A 26,735-nucleotide genomic window follows, 5' to 3' on the forward strand; every position below is an offset into this window, starting at 1 on the left:
GGCGAGCCCCCCACCACTACTAGTTGCCTTTTTTAAGAGGTAAGAGGCTGCATGCTGGGAAGTGGGTGGAACTGACACACTTGACCCACAGATACACACTAATGTAGCCATTTTTATAACTGCCTGCTTAAAGAATATTTCAATAGAAAGTAAAATATCCAAATGAAAGATTTCTTTTAGCTTCTTTTTCTTCCTTTTTTTAAGCATAAGTGATACAAATTGTCATGTTGCTTATTCAAGTCCTTCGAAATGATAGCTGTGCCAGTCGCTTCAAGAGCGTAGACAAAGAGGAGGGGCATTTGATCTTCAGAAGATCTGGGTGTGAATTCCAGGGCCACCACTGGAATTGGAGCTCCCTGGTCTTGCAGAGGCCACTTAAGGTTTATGTAAACAGTGATAATCCCAAATCTTTAGGATTATTTGAGGTTTACATGAGAAAGTGATTGCATGGAAGGCACTCGAGAAATAATAATGGTACCTGAGCTTTATTAGTATGAATACTACTACTCAGTGAAATAATTCTACTCAGAAGAGTAGTGAATAAGGGAATAATTCTATTCCGAAGTGTTCAGAGTTAAACCAGGATGGCGTCAGCACATAATTCTACAGGAGGACACGAGTGTGTGCCTTGCCTCTATTGTGTGCATGTTGTCCAATTCTTCTGAGACAGATTGAGAAGCTCTGAGCTATGTGGTTTTATCTGATCTTGATACATTTCCAAGCTCTTCTAAAAGTTATTATAGAGGAGTAGCTGTGTCGGCCTCTACCCACTGGAGCCGGGGTGGGAGGATGGCCCGAGGTGCCATGAGGGATGCCGCCTTGGAAGGGCAGAGGCTGAAACATCTCATGCTTGCTATGCATCAAAGATTATTAAAACAGCAATAACAAAAACAACAATATAACAACAACAAAACGTCATTATAAGTTACTTGACAGTAAGTGAGACCTTTTCTTCTTAGCTCCAAATAAAATCCCTTTAGGGCATAAAAATATGCCATTGGATATTACAAAAGTAGATTGGTACTTTTTTTTAAAAGCTTAAAAAAGCAAAATGATCACTTATACCTTCTGCATAATCTCTGCGAGTCCTCTCCTTGCAACACATCAGAATCCACAAAGTCGTGAAGATACCGTGCAGTGACGATGTTGGAATTTCTTTGGTGTAGTGTTAAGTAGGCATCTGCCACACCAGCAGCTCTGTACTGGTCTCCAATGGACTCACACAGGGGGAAATAAATGTCTTCTGATCTTGAATTGCTTAGAGGCCTTGCAGGGAAATGGATATTGACTTGGTAGCAATATGTTGAGCAAAGTCGCAAAATTCGCTAAGATCTTAGCACACTCTTCAATGGGTCCTTCATAGTGATAGTGATAACGGGTGATTTTCATGTAAGTGACTCAGTTTCTGGCATCACTATCTGGACTTCGACCTCTTTCCCTCATATGCAAGCAAACAAGAGTGCAAATATGTATGAATAGCATCATTGTAGAAGGAATACAGAATCAGCTCTAATTTACCAAAAACAAAAGACAAAAAGTAAAACACTTGAAAATATTTGCTGTTGATGGCAACAGATTATTTGAAGTGCAGGTCACACGACAAATGCATAAGTGATGGCTCTGTGATTGAAAGCCACACAGGGTTAGGAACTTGATAATAAGTACAACCAGTTGATTTTAATTTTGGAAGATTGTGGTGTCTTGCTTACATAATGGTAGAAACAAACATAAATGCTTTTTTTGAAAGTAGGGCCTTCTGGGTATAATTTTTTAAAACACATTTAAAAATAGATGATTGGGACTTGCTTACATCCAAGTGTAGTATGACATTAACATAGAAAGTTCTCAAATACTTAACAATTTTACTCTGTATTTGTTACCCTCCTCCCTGAGACTCTCTTCACTGTTTCAGGAGCTAGAACATCTTGTAAAGAATAAATGACTACTTTCTATCTCTATTTTCAAAGAACCATTTTGATAAAGTGAGAAAAAAGATTATATCGTAAAGAAAAGGGTCCTGAAAGTGACATAGCCTCTAGTCACTAGGACTGAGTTTGTGACTTTGGATGACAGGTGTGATCCCTTAGTTTCCTTCTACTGTTTTGTAAACTGTTACAACATGGGTTAGATGATCCCAAAGACCCTTTCTATCTGAAACATTCATTCTGTGAGTTGGTTTATTTCTGATTTCCATTTGAGAATTTTAATGAAAATGTAAAAAACAAACAAAAGCAAAACCACATTGCTTCCGGGAGGTTCAAATGGATTTTGGAAAAACAAATTAGTGACAAAATAACAGATGATGAACACCTTATATCGGCTCAGAAAGATCCAGCTGATTTTCTTATGATTCATAGTTATGACAATTGCAAGAGAAATCCAGCCACTGAGTTAAACTATTGTAACCAAACCTACCTACTGCGGCTTCTCAGCTGTTTCTGTTTAGTGTGGAAATCTAATGTGGCTGAAAACTACCGCTGATTTTTATTAAGTTGAAGTCTGGAACTTCCCCTTGTAATGATAGAAAAGCACACTTTCAATTAAAGGAAAACTGCCAAAGTTCTGAAATTCATTTATTTTATTATTACTCAGTTTAACCCTAGAAATGGGAGATCAAGCAAACTGGATAGATTTGACAGTTCTAAGGTCATAAGTTCAATTTCCTCACAAGTTGTTTCTAGATCTAATTCACTACAAGTCATATAACCCTTCACCTTTTGATATGGAGTCTTTTATCGAATTGTGTATCACACGAGGGTCATCCTAATCACTTAGGGGCTAAGAAAATGACAGGTAAGTCAGGCCGGGCAAAGGAATTCCAGAAGAGGGATGGGTATCACTTTCTATAGCAGACTCAGGATGTGCTGGAGTAAGTGTAAGCTGTATAGCAGGCACTGATTGTTAAATTTTCAGGAATTTTGAAAGGCAGCCGTTACACCCTTAGTAGAATGGAACTGGCCATGGTGGGATTATTCACACTATGAAAATTGGCAAATGATCCAACTGGGGCTTTTTTTCTCTAGAGAGCCAGTTGCTACACATTTACCAGCACAACACTGAATAGACTCCAATTAACTTCTTTTTTTTTAAAAGCCCTATGGATATCCATGTATTTATTTTTCATAAAGACATGCCAAAAACCATTGTGTGAAAGAAAGGTGTTTCCAGAACTGAATGGCTGATTGGTAGTATACAGTTCACTTGATACCCAGATATAAAAAATAGTTTATTTAAACAGTCATTGTTTCTACTTTCCTCTCCATACTCTCCTTTAGTTTAAATCTATTTTTTTTTTGTATTCAAGGAAGTTTGTATTTCTTTGTATTTATAATATGCAAGGCTAACTTGAGTATCTGGTTAGACTTATTTTGCAAAATCAGAACCCTATAGCATGATGTGTCCCTAGTCTGATTTCCTAGTGCTGAACACCCAACACATTTGAGGTAGAAAAAAGGACAAGTTACTTTAATACAGTTACTTTCTCAGATATGATAAACTGAACCCTTTATTGCACAATGAGAAGTCATTTTTTTAAAAGGTATGCTAATCTTCTAAAAGGTATGAAATCTATGCTGTGAATTCATAAAGAAATATAGGTGGATATGGAAAGATCTCATTTCTGTTGTGATCTATATGAACAGAATATGCTAAAGCAAGCATATCCTATACAAGTACAATATCTAAATGCAGATAGTTTTTTAAATATAGTTTCCCTCATTTCAGTTTTTGGACAGTTCATGTCGACGGTATACTCAAAAGTGTGGTAATAGAATAGTAGAAAGGAATTATGGTGGACAAATGTCAAATATTTCCTTGGAAGGCATAATTTAGGGATATACTTTTGAGAGAAATCCTTATTTGAGCTTGTGCATCATGTGAAACGAAAGCCTTCCAAAGAGATAGAGCTAAAATAGTTAAACAGGTGTGCTGGAAGTTAATACAGTCACTTAGTAATGAGAGAAGAGAAGCAAATTGACGAATTCTTTGGCTTGTAAAACATAATCTGGATCAAATGCATCGGTACATTCTATCAGTTGATGACTCTCTGATGTATTTTCATATGAGAACTACTGATGTACCGGGGAGAAGAAGCTTTCTTGTCATTTTATTTGCAAGAAATCAACCGATTTATTTTGAGCTCCTAGAATAGACATATTAGAGAGGGCATGCTGTTCGTCGATGATCTCTACACACTTGTGTATATGAAGCAGAGTTGTACAGTACACTATGTGAACATGTACTGTCATCTGTGTTCTGGGTTGCCATTACTCACATATAGAATGTGTATGTAATCAGTTCCTATTTTATGTCATATTCATCTGCATTTGCAGCATTTCAAAGACTAGTCTGAAACATCTTGGCACAGATGGGAAAAGCAGAGTTGCTTTATAAGTTCCAGAACTACAAAGACATAGATCTAACATATGATATTAATAAATAGCTTGGATTGGGGGGGCGGGGATTAAAAATTAGATTATTTATTTAGAAAGTTGAAAGTCTTCATTTGTGATCATTACTCTGTTCTTGAAAGGAAATAGGTGCTGGGTTTTGTGTTTTGTTTTTTTCTCCCATCTTCACATTTCCCTTCTCCCCCTTCCTCATGTTTTGAATTAAAATCTAAAGACGGACCGAAAGAGTGTATATATAACTGCAAGAAGGATGTGGTAAATCATGGCAGTGGTTTGTGATCTCACAGACACGGTGGTGTCAGGAACTAAAGACCAAAGGCGAATCCTCAGCTTCCAATGGATTTACTTGGAATCCCTCACCCTTGTAGCATATCATGGATAATAGCATATCATGGATAATTACATTTTTACAAACAGTAGAGAAAATCATTTTGACACACACATAGTATTTTCCAGCCAGACCAGCTTTTCAATCTTTTACAGCTTTCATGCATTAAGGCTCATATTTTCTTTGTTTATTTTTAAAATATTATCATTAATAATAGGTTTGTTCTGTGGTCAGCCTCTGAATAGAAGACACTGAGGAAGACCCCTTTTTCCCTCTTGCCCCAAGTCAAACATTTGATACCTTTTCCTTTGTAGAAGTTTGTGCTACTCATGTTTTTCATTAAGAAAGTTATGGCAACCAAATTTTCATGGAGATTTTTAGGAGCTTTGGTCATTTTTCAGCTTATTGCTATGTGTAATAGAATGAATTATATTTAGTGGCGAATCACTGAAAAGAAAAAAAAAACAAAACAGAAAACAGTCATAGAAGAAATACCGTCATCGATTTCTTTGCCACTGCTATGCAGTGGAGTGAATTCTGACTGGATAAACCTGGAAAAGGTCATCCCCATGAGCCACTCCGCTGCATCACAATTCCAGAGCACAGAAAAAATTGGGGACATATTTTCTTTTCTTAACCCTTTCTGATCAAATGTGGTATTTCATTTTGAAAATGAAATTAATTCCCCTGAGGCCTTTGAAACTTTAATAATACACAATAAATAAAATCATATCTAATAACTCAATGGTTTCATTTGGCACCATCATCATCTTCTAGATGTACTGCAACTGCGGAAACATAAATACTTGCAGGCCTCGAGCGCCCAGCTTCTATTTGCTAAATAAACTTGGCTTGCTTTAAATTCCTCTGTGTGCAGTCATTAATACAATCCACTTTGACAGCATTTAATTAAAGTGCTTTTCTCTATTAAATTCATTAAAAGCCCCCCTCCCCCGTCCCTGTGTATAACTGCTTTCCAGATGCTGAGTGGCAGGGACCTATGAGCCTCACTTTAAATAACTTCTCATTTCTCTTTGTAAAGTGTTTATTACATTCAATTTAGAAACTGTTAAATATGGCTTAGAAAGAAAGTCAGATTCCAGGACATGTTCACCATCCCTTTAGCAATTCTTTGAAAAACAAATGTTAGTTTAACTCATCTGAATGAGCATTTATTATCTGAATATTTTTCTTATAATCTGTCAACACTCCCAGGCATTTAAGCTGGGAGGTAATAAAGATATGATTTTCCTATCAGCGTTGGGGAATTTGCATTAGTTCTAAGCAGGTACTTGGCTTGAAAATCTCTGCCTGCAGTTTCGGGGGGAGTGAGCGTAACACTCCAGTATTAATAGATTATTGACAGTTTAATGTCTTGGCACCTACTTAGCCCATGCAGTATAATAACCAGGAAGCTGTCTGATATGAAAGCAGTCAATAGCATTTTCAATCAAAACCTTTCAGTTAATTGCTGGTTGACCTTAGAGATTTCCTTTAGGCAATGCCGTCTGCAGTTTGGACCAAAAGGAACATATTGATTTGTAGAGTTTATTCAGAGATGACTATTTAATACCCATTGCTCCAGTATATGTGGTAAATTTTGCCTTTTCTGTGTCTACCAAATGAATTGTCTTTTTGGCAGTGCTTTTCACAAATATTCCCTTTACCAGCTCTACTTTGAAAATACCTCATTAAATCTGTTCTCTTCTCAGAAATAGAAAGTTGGGAATCTTGAGAGTACACGTGATCAAGTGTTTTAATATGATAATAGAATTTTCATACAATTTTTTGTTCAGTCTGGCATTACAGTTCCAACAGAGCCTGACAAAGCTAACGATACTTTTAGTAAGAGTGGTCATGTAATACCTTATCCACACACAATACACCTGGAAACAAAAGCATTCTCTGATGCCACATGCTTGTTGGTCTCCATGAGTGTCAGTGTGATGGCTTATATTTAGCTTCTAGATTTTCTGTACTTCTATGATTTATTTAGTTTTAGTTGAATATTTTTAAAAACAAATTATAACAAAATCTAAATAAGCTACCAAGGCAGGCAGGAAACAGCAATGGCAGTTTCTGGCCCCAACTTTAAACCATTTTGCCTCATTTTGGTTGTGTGGTGTTGGAACTATAGAGATTGAATCAAAGTGGGGAGAAAAATATAGACTTTGAATTATTTGTGTTACTTTTGTTGTTGTTGTTGTTGGTTCTTCACACATGGGTTAATGTCATTCATTATACGCCAAAGATAATCATTCTTGATGTTTAGTATTTGTTTTTAGAAAAGACCTAGAGTGCTTTCCATGGCTTTTGGTAGATGGGCAACATTCTTTCACATGTCACTCCTTTGGGAGCCATTTTGTCTCAGGCTTTTCTTGTGATACAGATGATCCATTTTAAAGCAAATGTATCTAGTTTTTGTATATTCTTTTTTGAAGGTTCCCTTTTTTTGTCTTATATGGATTTTGTCATTGTTGTTTGCTGTTTTGCTATTTTGTCTCTAGCAACTTTTTTTTGTCATAGAAACTGCTGTAGGCCTTTTGAGCTCTGTTGAGAGTAGAAGTATTTTTACAGTTTGGAGAGGTTTCAATTAGATGATTTGGGGGAAATTAAAGAACTGCATGAACCACTGTATGAATTTAACACATTACTGCAAACTTATAATTCAACTCTTGTCAGTAATAAGTGTATTTTTAAATGAGTGCCTATATGAACTTGCTGTGCTTTTCCCCTTTGCTTGCTTTTCCTCCCCTTAGAGGTATTAGACGTGTTCTAAGACTTTTGGCTTGTATAACGTGGCTACTACCACTACAGAAGAATTCTGGAAATGTTAGGATCCATTTTAGGTTTCAGCTGCTCACTCAAAACATAGTGCCTGACCCTGTGCTGTGTGGAGATGAATATAACACAGAATCTACCCCTAAGGAGCACACAGGTTTGTGGAGAAACAGGTCCAAGGACAGATGACGTAATACAGTACTCTGTAAGTACAGAGAAAGGAAAGCACAAAAGAGTGACGCGTTTGCCCATAGCCTGGTGAACCAGGGGGACTCAGAAAGTAGTGCTGCTCAGTGTCTCTTATAGAGCTCCTGCTTAGAGGAGCTTTCTGGGTAAAGGAGACAGCAGAAGTGGAGGCGCGGAGGTCAGGGGAACAAAAGAGCATGAGGGTGGAGCTAGAGCTTTAGAGCACTGCCCAAAAGGCAGGGGTTGAAGATCATGGACAGAAACAGACAAAAGCTACAGTGGGGTCTCAGAACTCTGTTGGATATGCAGGAGGCCTTGAGCCATCTTAAGGCCACTGAAGGCCTTTGGCAAGATGCTCTGTTGGCCATGGCAGGAGGCCTGTTGGGAGGAAGTTACAGTAATTCAGACGAGGGATCATAAAGGACAGAATAACAGTCATGGGGGACATGGGACAAGGGAAAACTGGTCCAAGAACTGTTTCAAAGCAATTATCAGGAGCACATGGGATTGACTAGATGCGGAGTTTCAGAAGACGGGGAAGAGTCAGCAAGAACTCTCAGATGGTGGGGCAAGTTGGGTTGAAGAGGTGTTAGGGCACCAGCTGAGAATGTTAATGATTAAATGATTAATTCCCTGTTACTGTCATTTGTAAGTATGCTTTGTACTAGGTTTTCAGCTATTAAGTAAGCCCCCCTCCCCAACCGCCATGCAAATTCACATTTGAAAGTATAATGACAGGACAGTTCTAGGATCTGAGGACTTACACATGGTAAGCAAATCCACTTAGAAAAGCCGAGGCGATGAGGCACAGAGAACAAGACTGGGCTTGCTTCGTGAATCTGGATAGATGAGAATGACTGGCCTCCTGGATATAGAATGGTTCATCCACAGCTTAGAGACTGGAATCTTCCTTGTGCAAAAAGGAATGGCCAATCTAGTTACTCCTTCCCTGGGCGTTAGGAAGTGAGATTTCTCTTTCCAGTGACCATCTTTGGTACTGTGGGAGCAGATTTATTTTCTTGAGGAAACCACTGTCTAAACAAGAGTGCCTGGTCCCATCTGCTTTCTACCTCTCACCCCATGCACTTACCACAAAGTTTAGAAGCAAAGGTTTCCCCATACCTGGTTTCAGTTAGATCATTAATGTGGAGGTTGTAAAACTGGGGTCCGAGTAATGAATTATAAGTGGTTTAGAATTTAAAAGGTTACTCTAGAATCAACCTTCGGGAAGTCTTACCTCACATCATTTAATTTTTCCATATTCTTTTTCTCTTGAAAGAAAATAGTACCAAGAAAAACCAGTCTCTGATGAAATTAAATGATTGTGTTTGATAAGCTCTCACTTGACACCTTTTCATTGGTAAACCACAAGGAATCTTACCTAGAGATCAATGGCCTCAACCTCATCCTCTGAGGAAAAAACCCCTCTTTGATCATTTGACTTTGTTTACCCAGTTTGGACTTCAGGGTAGAATAAACCATAATATGTCAGTGGTGTGGTAATGCTAGATATTTTGTCTTTTACCAGAATGGTTGATTATAATGCACTGCTTAAGATTTGCTTTCTATAAAAGGAATATTTGTACTTTTATGTGTTTGATTCACACAGTACAGTTTTTCTCAAGTCCTGTTATTAAGTGGTTACATCCAGAAAGCGAAAAATATGCTGAGGTAGTTATTTTATTGGCGAACATCTAATATTTTCACTAACCATAACTGTCAGATTGTTCTGACTTCTAAGTGCCCCAACTGTAAAAATTATACAGAAAATGTGGCCTATCATGGGATTCTGAGTAGCCCATGTGAGGCCTCAAGCACATGGATTACCTTCTGTCTTCTTTTCCCCCAAGTAAAGGATGGAATCCACACATCCTTAAACACTCTTCTTCAGGGAACTGGAAAACAGTATAACTGCAGTGTCACTAGTTGTGTTAACACATAAATGCCATCACAATGATGGGGATTTTTTTTTATCTTAAACTGAGTCTTGGCTGAACTTTATCAGGAAGAGGATCTCTTTTTTATACCAGCAAATTTTGACAGGATTGGGTATATGCTTTTTAAAAATGGTACACAAAGATAGAAAAAGGAAAAATCCCTTTATAACCCACTTAAAATTAACATTTAGGAGAGGAACTTCTCCATAATGTATTCTAATTTTTCCTGACTTCTTTGTCTTCACTTTAAACTCTACACTTGAAACATTGAATTAGTATCCTTTGCCATTCGGAGTGTCATTTTTATATTTTAATTAGATGTTTATTCACACTGACACAAATTTGTGTTAAAACTTACATTTAAACAGAACATATTTTTGTATTTTTCTCCATTTATCAGCCAGACAGCAGTGAGCATGTTTGTTCCATGTTAGTCTCAGGGGTGTGGGATTTGGGGTCAGAGCTCAATTTCGTATGTCCATTTCCCCCTCTGAATCACAAATGCAATGGCAGCCCTTGGTGTTGTGAGATTAGTTTTTTGTTGTTTTTAAGAAGCAAGAAGTCCAAAAGATAGGAAGCACTTTAACGATATCCTAATTATAGGATTTAAATAATTAGAGGAATTTGACATAGGACTACCAAGTCACATTATATAATCTTGTGTAAATCAGGGCGAGTAAGAATTTATTCCAGTGCTTTGGAAGTAGCTTGAATTCACTCTCCTGCTTTACTGTAGGAATCATTACATAGTCCTTGGCTGGCTACATGATGTCCACAAAATGTATCTGTTCTCTACCTCCATTTAACATAACGTGTTTTCACTTAAAAGGAATCAAAGTTCTGCTTTGGTTAAATTATTGGATGATATTTATTTATCAGAAATAGTTGCTGTGTTCTTTTAAGCTTACCTTGAATTTCTTTTAAAAAAATCAAATTTCAGATCTCCCTGGATCATGTATTACTGGCATTTGTTGAAGTTATTTTCACACACATTCTACTGGGCCCCATTTTACTTCACCTGAGACTTATTTAGTTAACTGGGTTAACTGTTTAATAATTCTAATGGTGGTTTTTATTTTGAACCCTTTACATATCTTTTTATCTTGGCTGTTTGCCATTGATATTATGAATTTGTGTCTCTAAGTTGAATTAAGAGCTTTTCTTTCATTCATGCTGATGCAAAAGCCACTCTTTTCTTGATTATACCAATGAGACAAATCATGGCATTCATTTAAAAGTCACAATCCCAGAGGTAACTGCCATATCTGATCACGTCCATGTTACTCTTATCTCATTTTAACTCAAATATAAAGTCTCTAAAGACGTTTTAATAATACCTGTATCTTGAATCTGGTCTTCAAATGATAGGTCTTCTCTGTAAATTTTTAGGCTGAGTTTTGTGATTTGAGAAGACCTTGTAAAAGGTGGTGGAGGTGTATGGGAACAGGGAGAAAATTAATGCTATGGGTGTCAAGCAAATGAGATTGGGGTGGGCGGGCTGGGAGATGGTTTCTCCCAGGCAGAAGGGCACATGGTCGTGGCCTGGACCATCCTGAAGAGTTTCTTCTTCCCCGAATCTCTCATGGTTTATGTCTGTCACATTTGTGGAATGGTTTTGGTCATGTTAGGCCCTAGATGGTCATATAAATTAATTTAATGGATGATGCTGTTGGAGGGAAAGGTGTAATTGTCATTAGGTTCAATATATGTCCGTGTTTTACCTTTCTTAGATGCTGACAGGAGAGATGATTGTTTTTTATGTGGTGTGGTATCCATTTGAATGACATATGGTCATCTCGAGCCTGCTTAATTTACTGTCTGTCCGCTCATCTCCTTATATTGAAAAAGTGGCTCACCCACCCACCTCTTTAGTGTTTGCAGATCTAGCCACTCCCAATAGTCAGATTAATGACTGCAACATTCCTCTTTTTTTCTCCTCCGAACTATACCAAAGTTGTTGGTATAGTTGTTCTCAATTTGTTACCAAAAAGGAAATGATATAAGCCAAAGGCTGTTTTAAGAACTATACTTCCTCCATCCCCTAAGTTTATTTTAACAGATTATTGTGTCACAGTGTTTTTATGCTTTTATCTTTGACCAAAGTGTTTATTTTGAGAAACAATTATTAAACTGCATTAAAAACATACACGATGTTCCAATACCATCTTGGTTACAATATTAAAGGAAACTCAGACTAAGGCTGGATGAAATTGAACACATATTTCCATGTCAGACTTCCTACCATTTTGCTTGTTTGTATTGATTTCTCCTGACATGCTCTTCTTTTATTGAGCACCACTCTTTTTTTTTTTCTTATTTTCTCTCTCTCTTTTTTTTTCTTTTAAATCCCTTTCCTAGAGCTGTATGTGCTAAGAGCAATTGTAAAAGGAGACCAACTTATATTAAACCTGCCTGGAGTCAAAATGTAATCTAACACCTGTAGTCTGTAATTTGTCATCACTTCATGGATACTTGTGTTTTGTGTGTGTGTGTGTGTGTGTGTGTGTGTGTGTGTGTTTAATAACAGATTTCCTGAGTTTTGACCTTAGGATACTGTATAATCCAAAACAACAAAACTAAACCATGGTTTTTAATAAGTCTTATAATAGTGTTAGGATGTGAAATTACAACCATAAGAGTCAACTCAAGTAACATCGTTCAACGTTAGAAATAGTGCTGAGTTGTATATCTAGGAGAATGTTTTGCCTTCCAAAATGTCTTGTAGCGATAAAGTCAAGAGACAGATCATAATGCATGTGTAATTTCTCTTACACTTATTTATTCTCCAGGACCTTCCTTGGTGACTTGGTACAGGTAAGGATTTTTTTGACTGAAGGGGACATTCTGCATTTTATATTAAATGTTTTGTTTTCATTAGGAGAAAGACAGGGCTATATGTTGAGTGTGATTCATGTAGTAGAGTTTTCAGACGTTTTAGTCTCACGGTCCTCTTTCTCTCTTTACTATTGAGAACTCCAGTAATAATATATCTATCAATATTTGACACATTAGAAATTAATTCTGAGATAGTTTTAAATATTTATTAATTTAAAAAATAATTGTAAATAATATATGTGCGTATATGTAATGGTACATTTTTATGAAAAATAACTGTATTTCCAAAACAAAAAAATGAGAAGACTACCATTGTTTATATATATATATATATATATATATATATATATATATATATATATATTGCAAATATTTTAAATGTCTGGCTTAATGGAAGACAACTGGATTCTCATAATCGCTTCTGCATTTAATCTAATACAATATGTGGCTTTGGTTGCAGTAAAAGAAAATCAAGCCTCACACAGACAAGGGATTGGAAAAGGGAGGAGTAATTTAATAGCCTTTCCAGGTCATTGTGATATTTTTCTTTGTTACTACAGGAAAACCTTGCAAATGGTAGTTTCGTAAAAGTTAGTTGCAAAGTGGGATCTAAAGACATTGATAAACCTTCATACTTACATATTTTATAATTCATTGCTCGGCCTTATACTTTGAATGGATCTTTTACCTATACATAATTTTGTAATATCATGCATTGGTCATTTGGAAAATATCAATTAACTGAGTGATGCAGATCTTCCAAATGCTAACACATTTCATTGTATGACTGACTGATTGATTGATTTAAAAGATTTATTTATTTGAAAAGGAGAGACTATGAGTGGAGGGAGGGGCACAGGGAGAGGAAGAGAGAGAATCTCGAGCAAACTCTGTGCTGAGCACAGAGCCTGACATGGAGCTTGATCCCAGGACCCTGAGATCATGACCTGAGCTGAAATCAAGAGTTGGACATTCAACCCTCTAAGTCACCCAGGCACCGCCCCCTCCCCCATTGTATAACATATTTAAAATTTTTGGTTAAATTACCACCAATATCATTAGGAGGGTCTACTAGGGAGCTAATTACATGTTTTCCAAAATTTTAATTTTTGCTTGAAAGGTCAAATTTTATCATTGGCAGAAATACTGTCAGATTATTTTCTTTGAAGTGGTAGGCTCACTTCATTTTTAAGAAAATGTCTGTCAGATGCCCAAGTCTGAGTAACTGTATTTTGTCTGTTAGTTGTTCTTTCAAGTAAAAATGCTATTCCGTGACGAAGGCAGCTAGATCAGCTCACAAATCTCACACAAGCAGTCTTTCTCATGACAGCCATCCTCCTACAGTATTCTATACAAGTCCTTTCTGTGTACTTCCCATTTCCTCACAGACTTTTAAAAAGAGGATATACTCAAGGGTTGAGTTTATTATAATTAACAATATATTACTGCATCATCAAGGACATTCTTAAATGAAAATGGAATTTTTATGGTGTGCACGTGGTAGTGAAGAATACATCTACCAGCGCAGTTTGATGCCATTGACTTAATTTATTTTCACAGGCTAGCAGTTTTCCCACCATTGCTTTTGTACCACTGGTATAAATTTCAGCACGGCCAAAAAGGCAAATAATGTCTTAGTTTTGCCACAGAGATAGTTTTGATATTCTAGGCTTCTTGACAGGGAATCAGGATTTCCCCAGGGGTCCCTGGACCACATTTTGAGAACTGATGAAGTATGTGTTCCTAAAAGAATCCCCAGGCTGTGCAAATAGAAGGTGTCACCTTGAACGGGTCTATGGCTATGAGATATAATTCCATGTGACAGATGCTTTAAAAGGCAACTTCCATGCGTGAGGTGCCATGTTAAAAAACAAAGATGTGTGTAGTATATGAGTGAAAGAGATAGGGAAACTGCTGGTGGACATGCCCATTTGTAGATCTGTAGATCTTTGGAGTGAAAAGGACAAACAGATCTCTGAATTTGTTGCTAATTTTTATAATAAGCATAATCGATAGAAAAAATACACGAGGCATTATACTACTGTTTAAGTCCTCCTCTCATTTTTTTCATAGTAGTTATTACTTACGGAAGTCTTGCTTATGCCAAGAACTCTAAGTACTTAGCTTGCATTATCTCAGTGAATCCCCCTAACACTAGAAGGAAGATTTTATAGATTAACAAGCACCATGGCTCAGAGAAAGTGACTTGCTCAGAATTGCAAGGCTAGCAAGCCCATGTGCTTTTCAGGATAAGGATTGGATTCAAAGCCAAAACTCTGTGACCCCAAAACTCCTCTTCACAGTTTATATACCATGCCAGTATACAGGTCATACAATGCCCTGCAGTTTTTTGTTTTTTTTTTTTAAATAAGAAATAATTAAAATATGTGTCATATTTGCTTTCAGATACCCACTAGATAGGAATTCTTATAATGAGTGGCAGTTTATTTACTTCTTAAACATAGTTTTGCTAAAATGGAATAATAAGAAAAAAATAAGTTATGCAAAACAAGAATAATAACTGGTCTGAAAATAAAAAAGAAAGAATATGGAATTAATCCAGTACAGGAGAACAAAGACATACTGACCACTTACTGTGCGCCAGACATATGGTGTGCCAATATGTAGCTCACAGTCCAATAAGTGAGATAGATATATAATGGTTACATTAATATTTATATTAGTTAGCAATCATTAATACTAAGTTCTTCCCAGTGAATTTTGAGCCAAAATTAATTGTCTTAAGTGCTGATTTGGGGGAAAAGGGAATATTAGGGGGGTAGAGCTAGATTGTTGAAACTTAAGACAAATATCTCAGTTACATGATACTTTACGTAGATTTTAAAACAGCACCATTCGCTCATTTATTTATTTAACAAATTCTAATCAAGTTATGCACAGGGGCTTTCCAACTGTTCGAAACAATTGTTCTCATTGCCTGTTAAATATATTTTCTCAGGACTTTTAGTGGAAGAATGCTTTCCTTTTGGGGATCAACTATTTTACATTCTGTTGTTATAGGTGAGATAAATTAAATAAGAATAATTCTGGTATTAACACAAAATAAATATAGACAAAAGTCATCTTGTCCATGTTCTCATCTCCTACTAATGAGCATTACCATTTAGGACCTGAAGTTCTGGATGAAGCTTGGCCCTCAGGGTAAGGCTTGTCACAGAGATGCGCATGCATCCACCTGGGAAACTTTTGTTTTAACCTATTCCCACACTGAATCAGCCACCCTCTACAGTCACCTTTCTAATAATTTCTCATTTTGTCTATGTAAGAAAGACCACAAAGTCTTGGCTTATTATAAGTAATCCAGTTCACCCCATAATGATACAGTGAATTATATACTTTCCTGAACTTAATCATTCAAGATCTCACTTCCTTCCCTGCAGGCAAAAACCATTATATTTTACACATGGCTCCCAGCTGGTTTTCATTGAGGCCTTCAAAATCTATTTGAACACTGAGAGGTTTAAGAAGAGCTGCTTTATCTCTCTTAGTCGACTTTTGTCATGGTACCATTTTGTCCTTGTGTTTTCAAAATTTTCAGTTTTGAAGGCAGAGAAACAACATGTGCCGGTATCATGGTTGTGCTTTGTCACTGGGCAAGGAAGTTTGGGGTTTTATTTTGAAGTTGATGTCTCTTTTGAATATATTTACAACTTCTATTTCTTCATCACTATCTTTATGTCCATTTATATACGTGTATATCATATTTCAGCCCAAAGAGATTTCAGCAATAAGGAATTTATTATTAGACTTTTAACTTTCTATTTGTTTATATCCTATCCATAACTTATTCATCAACATTTAATTGTTAGAGATAGGACTACATATTAGAAAGTTTTGTAAATTAATAGGTTCAATTATGATAGACACCCCATAAGTATTTGATAAACCAACACTTTATTTATTTATTTATTTATTTATTTACTCTCTTAAGCTGTGGTTGTCTTCATCATAATTCCTTCCAGACATGATAAAAGCACCTCTGATAAAGAAGGCAGCCATCAGTTAAATGTAAATTAACTGTTCTCTTGAGGATAGAAATACCAGTGCATTCTTCTGGTTGTTGTTATGATAGTGTTGCCATTTGGGATACTCTGTTTAAAGTCCAGTGATGTACTAGGAACTGAGTTTTTCTTATTGAGTATGTGACTATATAAACATCTCTCTTTTCTCTACTAATAGTGGCAGTTTCAAGCCCTCCTATATTTCTGGCTAAATCAGATTATGAGTGCAGTCCCACTGTGAGGGCTTTTCATCACATTGATACTCGAATGCCAGGGCCCAACATACTCTGGCTTTGGCAACCTCACAGTTGTCATTTCTCTTGAGCATAGAGCTGTTCAACACTACTTTCTGTGATGGTGGAAGTGCACTGCCCCGTATGGTATTGCACAATGTGATAATCAAGCATGTGAAATGTGACTAATATAACTGAGGAACTAAGTTTTGTTTCTAGTTTTAATTAATCTAACAAAATGTAAATAGGAGCACCTGGGTGGCTCAGCCAGCTAAGCCTCTGCATTTGCCTCAAGTGATGATCCCGGGGTCTTGGGATTGAGCCTTTCATCAGACTCCCTGCTTAGCAGGAGTCTACTTCTCCCTCTCTATCTGCCTTTCCCCCAGCTCATGCTCTCTCTCTCTTAAATAAATAAATAAATAAATAAATAAATAAATAAATAAATAAATCTTTAAAAAAAATTAGAAAAACCCCTTTAAATAGCCACATGTAGCTAGTGGCTGCTGTCCTGGGTGGTGCAGCTCTAACATGCTGCCTGCCTTGATGTTCTTGAAATATACCAAATATATTCCTCCCTACTATGTTTTTGCTTGCTGTTTCCTTTGCCTGGAATGCTCTTCTTCATGGCTTGTTCCTCACTTCCTTCAGACCTCTGCTCAAGTGCTGCCTCCTTCAGGAGCCTTCCTTGAGTGACTGCATCTAAACCCCAGTTCTCCTTTTGCATTTCTCAATTTTCTTTTGCTTATAATATTTGTTACTACCTGATATTTTATTTGATTCATCTACTTAACCAACAAGGAATTTTGAGCATCTCTGAGAAATTCAAACAGGAAAACTAAAGTTCAGTTAAGTGGGAATTCAGAACCCTATCCTATGAAGACGAGGCTAGAAGAATTGACGTTATTTACTTAAGATGTAAGAAAATGAAGAAAAGTTCCTGCCATCTAGATGGGAAGATCTTAAGACCAGGTTGTATTGATCGCCCTGCCCTGTCTCCAAAAGACCACCCGTAAGCATCTTAGGCTCTACTTTTGTTCAGCTGGAAGGGAGCACTGGGAGACATTAAGAATTCCTTAATTATCATGATACTAAGCCAATGCACAATTGGTTGTGAGGAGATCTATGTAGTGGTTTCGTTGTTTTTTCTTTCTAAAAATTGTCTAGAGACAATAAACAACTTTCTGCCTGGAGTAATTAGAACATTTGGGGGAGAACGCAGATCCTTGGACAGAACTTGGGGAGTCTTTTTGTCTCAGGTCTTTTGCATATTGTGGTTGGAAGGGAATCGCAGCCACTGTGGCCGTGTGGCTGAGAAACCTCAGGCAGGCCCTTTGGTACCTTGGAAGGCCGTTGCACTTTGGAGCTGCTCATTTGGTCATTCTCTATTTTGACTGCGCTCTCCTTACCTGCTCTGAGATACTCAAAATGTCACCTAACCTTCTTCCTGGAGATATTGTCACGCCACCCAACTCACCATATAGAGCACTGTCTGACCAGAAATAAACATTTCTCTTTGTAGGATATTTCATTTGCTGTTACTTCTCTGAGAAACATCTGTTCTCCAGTGACGGGCAGTAACATTACCGTTGTCCCTTGGAAAACCTACTTTCTCCCACTGAAACAGCTCCCTATTTGTTTATTTATTTTTTTAAAGATTTTATTGATTTATTAGAGACAGAGAAGCAGAGACACAGGCAGAGGGAGAAGCAGGCTCCATGCAGGGAGCCCGACGTGGGACTCGATCCCGGGCCTCCAGGATCAGGCCTGGGCTGAAGGCGGCGCTAAACTGCTGAGCCGCCGGGGCTGCCCCTGCTCCCTGTTTAATAATCTCCAATGTAAAGGGCTTTCCCGAGGCAGTGCCTATTTCCAGGCTATTCTTGATCCAAATAGTACCTTCCTGAGCAACCATGAGGACTAAGTAGGCTCATCCGTGTGGAGCTGTCAGCGCTCCTGGCCCAGCGTCCGGCAAGCGGCAGCTCTTCCTGTCCTCGCCCTGCCCCTGCCGGGTGACGGGGGGCTTCCCTGTTGGCATGTGTCAGCACCGCCAGAGTCTGTGCAAGAGGGGCCAAGTCAGCCATCTGGTTGGACCTAGGAGAAGAACAAACCCTATCATGCAGAAAGATTATAGTAACTTCAAAGTATAGTTTTGGAAAATCTCTTTAAATCTAACCAGTGCAAAATGGAAAACCCCTTAAGAACCAATCTAATTATTTAACTAAATGGAACCATTATGCTGACTTTTACTACAGAAGGCAAGCATAATTTAGAAAATGGGGCATTTTAATTCTCTTTTGTTTTCCAATTAACGCAATTGCTCTAATAGGAGGTACTCGTGCTTGAGTGTGTATTCTTTGTGTACATATTTCATATATAATGTCAGTGTCTCTCTCTGTCCCTCTCTTTCTCACCAAAAAGCAAAATTCTCACCTGTTGCCACAGTGGCTCATTTATTACAATGGTCAGGCTGCCCAGACGACGACCTCAGAACAAATCTCTTCTGCCGTCAAAGCGCCCTGAACGGGCCCGCAGCGCAGATCTACATTCCCTTCCGGCTATAATTAGGATGTTGAAGTAACAGAGCTCTCAATTTTTTGCTGATGCCAGCTTACCACAGCAGACCACATGAATTTACTCTTAGTTGAAAGTAGTAAAGAAAATGCCAAGAACATTCATTTTAATTGGTCAACATTATATGGACCTTTAGTGCCACCGTTTTATGGTCCTGCATTTTAGATTTCTTTCTGCCACCAGCCGTTAGCTTATTATGATGGATATTCTTATTTGCATTTGATTATCTTTTGATTATTATTTTGATTGTGATGTGATTGCCAATTATTGTTTTGAAAAGTTTCATCCTCTTCAGCTTGTTACCTTGCTCAGGTAACAATTGCATGTGCGCTAATATTTAGTAAATTCCATCTAAAAGACTGACATTTTCACATTGGTAAGAAATTGTTTTTTCATCAGATGGTCCCTGGGAGTGGACTCTAGATGGTGGATTCTTTTTTCTTAAATGCTTGCTTTGATGTTGATATTTCATAGCCAAGAAAAGAAAATGGGTCATATGGGTAGTGTGTGGTAATGGTAGTAATGGTAGTGAGGATGGTGGTACCATGGATTCTTTAAGATAACTAGACCTATTTTCTTCTGCACTGATTGCATTGATTTCCCCCTGGACTCTGGAAAATGTTTAATTTGTTGCTCTAACATGAAAGAGACTGCATGAAATAGGAGGGAATGGTAAAAGAGAAATGTATGTTTTTTAATATGTGAACTCACTATTCTTAAACGCTTTGGGAGGATCCAGAAAGTCAGGCACTGATCTGAGTATAGGGAATGTGGTCTTTGTCTTTGGAGCTGACATAACGCTTTTTACTGTGGACCATCACAGCAGCCTTTTAATTGTCATAATATTGCTGCTGGTTTTTGTAAGGTGTGAGTAGTGGCAGAGGCTCCTCTGCAGGATCCAGCGATCCTCCCCCCTTGCCGTGAAGTCCATGTCACACAGGCCTATGATGGGAGCAGGGAGGAGCAAGTTTCTATGGCAGTCTCCTCTGTATAGCTTGCTTTTTTGGGTCACGTTGAAGAGGTTCATAAATAAATGTTAAAATGGGAAATTATTTCATGCAGAGAGATGATATTGAAGAAGCAGTTATGAAGATCAAGAATAAGCTTGCCTAACTAGTGTCGAATGACACAACCAAAACAATATAGTTTTCCTTTATTCAGGGAAAACAATCCAGGAGTTGGGGAACTGTGGTACCTCACAAACAGTGGAGCACCCTCTCTGTGGGATTTTGGGCAAGATCAAATTTTATACATCGTAAGACATGGCAACACAAACAGGGCATGATTGTCTGGGGTTGCAGATCTGACTGTATTTAGAAAGATCAAAGAACCAGAAAATAAGTGTAGAGCCCAGAGTTGGCTTGGCATTTGGGGATTGGCAGACTGGATGCACTATGGAAGTTCAGTCTGCTGATGTAGCACCACAGCTAAGGGCAGCTCCATCTTGGGTCTAGAAATTTAAACACTAGACATTTATTTTTGTTTTTTCATTTTTTAACGAGTGGGGAATATGTAGAGATAAAGGAGAAATTGTAAATTAATTACAACAACTAGAAAATCTTAATTAAGGATTAAAAAACAAATTAGGAGTGTGTGCAAAACAGAGTATTAATAGTTTATAGTGATATTGAAGTCCATTTATGTGACTGTAGATTAGTCATTTAAAATTCCTCATTTAAGAAGGATGTTATATCTTTCAATTAGTTTGGAAGTTTTTGTATTTTTAAAACCATTACTTAAGGATCATTATCAGGGCTGAAAGAAAATAAAAGTTCTTCCTAATTCTATGAAGTATTGATTTTTCTGGCCGAAATACCAACTATTTCTGGCTGCAATACTAACTCTATTACACTCTTAAGTGTAATTATGAGGCTGATGATAATAATTACTATCATGTATCGAATGTTTGCCCTTAGCTTGAGAGGGACAGACTACGGCCCATGACCAAATCCGATCTGCCACCTGTTTTTGTAAATAAAGAGTTCTTAGTACACAGCCACACTCGTTTGCTTACGTAGTACTTAAGGCTGCTTTCACACTACAAAGGTAGAGTTGAGTCATTGCGACAGAGACTGTGTGGCCCTGCAGAGCCTACAATATTTACTATCTGGCTCTTTACTGAAAAAGTTTGTCAACCTCTGATGTAAGGTAAGCACGATTCTTTACATACATTATGTTGCTTAATTCTTACAACATCTGTAGGAAGTCAGTGTCTGATCCTTCTTTTATAGATAATGAAATGGAGCCTAAAAGCTGTTACTGACTTGTACAGGGTCACCCAACTAAGTAGAAGAGTCTGAACTTGAACCCATGAGGTCTGACTGTAGAACCTGCGGTTTCTTCTCACTGAGTCCAATTTCTTTGCCATTCGGCTTTAGAGAGGTGGCATCTCATGCTGGTTGACAGCAGGGAAGGCTCTGGAGCCAGATTGTTTGAGTGCAAATGACCTTGGGCAACAAAGGACTTTACTTCTTTGTGCCTCGGAATATAAATGTTAGCAGACTTTACTATTATCACCCCCTTGTTCTATATGAGATTCTAAATCTCCAGAAATTCTTTTCAGTTTGCAGAAAGACCCAGATTTACAAATGGCTACAGCAGTACTCCAAAGGTAGATAGATAGACAACACTTCGGAGGAATGATGGCTTTTGAAAGGTGAAATCCTGAGTCAAATGTTAAATTTTTTTTCTTTTTTTTTAATTATCAGGTCCTTCATAGACAGCAGTCTCAGCCAGCCAAGGAGAGTTCCCCTCCCAGAGAAGAAGCTCCTCCCCCACCTCCTCCAACTGAAGACAGTTGTGCCAAAAAGCCCCGGTCTCGCACAAAGATCTCCCTGGAAGCCCTGGGGATCCTCCAAAGCTTTATTCATGATGTGGGCCTGTATCCCGATCAGGAAGCTATCCACACGCTTTCTGCTCAGCTGGATCTCCCCAAACACACCATCATCAAGTTCTTCCAGAACCAGCGGTATCATGTGAAGCATCATGGGAAGCTCAAGGAACACCTGGGCTCCGCGGTGGACGTGGCCGAGTATAAGGACGAGGAGCTGCTGACAGAGTCCGAGGAGAACGACAGCGAGGAAGGCTCTGAGGAGATGTACAAAGTGGAGGCCGAGGAGGAAAATGCGGAAAAAAGCAAGGCCGCGCCTGCTGAGATTGACCAGAGATAATGTGAACTCCTACCAGGCAAAGCAATACATCGGTCCAAGGATTTTCTGTTTTAATTTCTTTAAAAACTTTTTTTTTTTTTTACTTTATTTTATTTTATTTTGGTCTTTTTTTTTTTTTTTTTTTTTGGTCTGTTTTGTTTTTCTTACGTTTTTTGACATTTCTTTGTTGCACAGGATACACCTATAGACTGAATAAGTTCAGTATTTCCGAATCAGACATCGCCTTGGCAAAGACACTAAAAGTGTTACACTTTTACAATTGACTGGATCATAGTAATTATAATCACAGGAGACTCTGCCTTCATTATCCTTGCACTTACGGAAGAGACATCAGGCAAGTTCCAGGATGAAAAGATCTACGAAATAAATGAAGGAAGCTACAAGTGTGTGTGTATATGTATATGTATATATCTATATATTTACATATATATATTAAATTGCATGGGACAGAGAACTTTACAATCCGAAAGAATAGACTGTGAAATGAGTTCTTAAAGAAGAGACTTGTTTATGTATTAAAAAAAAAGAAAAAAACCACTTCACAGTGAGTCGCTTTGGCTTTTTGATAAACTGCGGCCTGCTCTCAGGGTGGGGTGACTATTTTTGAATTCCTATTTATTTTCTGTGTTTGTCCCTGATTTTTTTTTTTTTTAATTCTATGGCTTCCTATCTGGCAGCTTGATGGGTAATTTTTGAGGTATGTATTTAACAAAATAAATCAACACTGCCAAAAAGAAAGAAGAAAGTAAAGTGGAAAAAAAAATCAGGGCACCTTAAAATGATACAAGTCAAATTGCTCTTAAGACACAATGCACACTTAAAAATGACTCGATATGTTCCGTTATTCAACTTGTCATTCCTGTAGTGAACAGATGCATTTCCGTGGAATTCCAAATGAATAAAACTGTAATTCAGTACAGAGAAAACTTGTCCTTTAAGTGCAGTCTTGATAAAATGACATTTTGACGTTGGACGTACGGAATTCATAGTATGAGCCACATTTTATTGTGAAACTTACTTACCGTTTGTGGCTTCAAACCTTACAATTAATAAGCCTGCTCATTTAAAAGTTGTTTGTTGTTGCTGTTTTCTCTTTTTTCTTTCTTTCTTTTCTTTTTTTTTTTTTTAATAGAAAATAGTTCAATGTAATGTTAAGTTTAGAAAAGAAGTTGCTGCCCAGTTAAAGGGGTTCCCTGTCGAATAAATCTCCATCCTTCCGTCTCCCAAAAGATGTTTCTTATTTCTGTTTCACTTGGGGCTTCCTCTTCTTCGTACACATTCCATCCACCTAACCAAATGTCTGTGGTCCCTGCCCTCCCATGCCTCATCCCTTCCCTGGTATGGCAGCCTGAACAAGAACCTGATTTTGAATCATTGCGCAGCTCCAGGCAATAGAGTAAGCGAAGCGATTTCAGTGGAATCACCTACTCGTCATAAATGGAAACATCTTCTCAGTTACCTACAGAGCAATTACCTTACGTAAAGCAGAACTAATGCCGACTGGCTGTTTAGTGGAGTGAGCATTAAAGCTGCAATCTACTATAGCTCTCCAAACCTCCTGTAGCTTCCTATCAGAAGCACCAGTAGCATTACTTCCCACTTCTTACTTACAGTAATTGCAAGAGGTGACCTCACCTTCAGGACCTAATCCATGCCTCGGCGTGGCCATCAAACAGTCCCACATGGTTGGATTTTTTTGGAGTTGTGCTCTCATGCAACCTTGTCAAAGACCTCATGCAATATCACTTTGAAAGTTATTTTCTGTTTACTACACAAACATTGTAATATAACTGTTAATACTATTTATATATTTGAAAGGTATAAAAGGTAGGAGTTAAAAAAAAAAACCTCTATGTGTAGATATTAACTCAGAACTTACAATATACAGGGAGAAGACATGTTGCAATACAAGCTAATCTAGCTGCTCAGTAACCTCTGGAGTTTTTAAAGGGACATTTTCCTGTACTTTTTCAAATAACGATGTTGAAAAAATTCTCTTGACACGAGCGTCACATACCTTTGCAAAAGGATGGTGGTTTGCAGTTAGGCCCTGAGCCCGTCCTTCTGCTTCTGTAGTATGCTGCAGCTTTAATCCGAAAGTCCACGCTTGCTGCTTCCTGATCTCCGAGTTACTCTTTCCAAATTGTCTTCTTACACTGTTGCTGAAGGTCACTCTGTACATGTAATGGAAACTGATTTTGCCAAGCTCTTACAAGGTGGTTCATCTATCGATGGCATCCGCATTTGGTATCTTTTACACTTCAACCAAAAATTTATTAGGTATTTTTCAATGCTAAGTCTTGCCTTTTATTTTTTAATTTCACTGCCAAGTTTGCAGTGATTCTAAGTGAATCTGTGGGCATTTTAGCCTGTGGTCTTGCCAGATCTTTGCGAATTACAATGCATATATGTCTATTTATTCAATATCTGTCATATAATATCTATTTGGAAGAAGAAACTTTCTCTTGTAGTGCCTCTTGACAAAGCACAATTTCCCGCCTTTTTTTTTTTTTTTTGTGAAATGAAAAAACAAATTGTGTTTTATTGCGGTATCAACAATGTGAATAAGGATTAACATATTGTAAATGTTCTTTTTTCCATGTAAATCAACTATCTTTGTTATCACTAAGTGATAATTAATTTTTAACTTATGTGCATTGTTAGGCTGTTAGAATTTTTTGGTTGTTAAAATAAAACGCATTCAATAAATATGACTTCGTTTGTCAAGTATTTTACTGGGCATTGCCTTCTTTCCGTTTTAATTTTTCATGTGGAGTGAGACCTGGTGTCAGAAAAATCTGCTCCCTTCTTTGAGAAATTAGGCGGCGGCACCCACAATTACAGATGTTTGAATCCTGCACGATGCATGGAGTTAATGGTACATGTGAATGTATGTACATCTCTGTGTGTTTATAAACGCACGCATGCTCACATTCTGGAGCTGGCAACGGGGAGAGCCATTGAGCCAAACGTTTTGTTGTATACAAACAAAACTCAAATGTATAAAGATATATTTATGGGCTTGCTTCTTTATTTTTCTAGTGAATATTTTCTGTTTATAATTAAAAACCCACAAATGACTGCGTGTCAGGAAACTTTTGGAGCACATATGTCCATGGTTAATGGACATAATAAAAGTCTTTTATATTTAGAGCTGGGGTACCATAATGTGTGCATAGAGGAATGCCGGAAGGATTGATGTATCTGAGAAATGTGTGAAAATGATTTTTTAGAAAGTGCTTACAATGGAAAAAATTGCTCAAAAGACTAAAGTTAATAAGGAAGGAGCAAGTGCTTAGCTTCAGAACTGGCAAAGAGAAAGTCAATTAAAAAGTGATTCTATTTTCTTTTGATATTGTAAATTGTCGTGTGTGTGTGTGTGTGTGTGTGTGTGTGTGTGTGTGTGTGTTACATTTGGTTGACACACAGATGTGAGTTTTCTTTCCTTCCTTAGTTTCACTTGCCTTTTTTTTTCTCCGTGATAGTTAACAGCTCACAGGCCATGTAGATAGGTTTTACGGACAGTGTGTGGATACTGGATATTTGCAGAAAAGCAGACAGGCCCAAAGCACAGAACTCTAAAGGTTTTTAAAGAAATAGAAGAGGCTCAATACAAAGCAAAGCACGTTATTTATGCAAATGTAAATGAATTCTGTGCTTGTGCTAAAGACTTGGAAGGAAAGCATGTGTGAGATAATCTGATTTTTAGCACAAGTAACTTCTACGTGCATGAGGTTGTGTTTTTAGGGGTTAAACTTCATCATAGGTGACAAACTCAAGAGTGAGACGCTCTGCCCACTGATGGATTGGCTCCTGCCAGAAGGCGGTCTCTGTTTCCAAGAAAGAGTAAGAGGTTTCTTGACAAAATATGTTAAGTCATTGCTTCTTGGGTTGAGTTTGTCTTTTTAATAAAAATTTTTCTTAGAGGAGATTTTTTTCCTGTACATTGTTAATTCCTTTTCTGTAAAGGTTTAAGCAAAGATTTAGAAGTCCCTGTGTTTTTTCTAAAGGTCCATCATGGCACAATGAGACCGTAAACATTTATTAAACACACACTCTATGTCAGATAATTTACTAGGAACTGAGGTGAGAAGGGAAACTATATGACTTGGTGCTCTCCTCTCAAGGAGCTTGTAACTTGCTGGAGAGGTTTAATGTAAGTCCAGGGAAAGTGTAATAGTCATACAATGGTTGTCTCCAGAGATTTGGGTGTTTAGTGAGTGGTACAAACAAGTGCTATGAGTTTGGAGAAGGAAATGATGATTA

General features: G+C 37.6%; 1 protein-coding gene across 2 annotated transcripts in view; it reads left to right on the forward strand.

The window, feature by feature from the left end:
• SATB2 (SATB homeobox 2) overlaps positions 1–25,178 on the forward strand; it is a 187,454-nt gene extending 162,276 nt beyond the window's left edge. For both annotated transcript variants that reach the window (XM_072742826.1, XM_026002597.2), the window contains exon 12: positions 22,008–25,178. In XM_072742826.1, coding sequence (XP_072598927.1) covers positions 22,008–22,469 — 462 coding nt within the window. In that variant the 3' untranslated portion in view covers positions 22,470–25,178. The remainder of the gene's footprint in view (positions 1–22,007) is intronic.
• Positions 25,179–26,735: the final 1,557 nt, after the last annotated feature.

This window comes from Vulpes vulpes, chromosome 16 (genome assembly GCF_048418805.1).
Source record: "Vulpes vulpes isolate BD-2025 chromosome 16, VulVul3, whole genome shotgun sequence".
In the NCBI taxonomy this organism is placed as follows: domain Eukaryota; kingdom Metazoa; phylum Chordata; class Mammalia; order Carnivora; family Canidae; genus Vulpes; species Vulpes vulpes.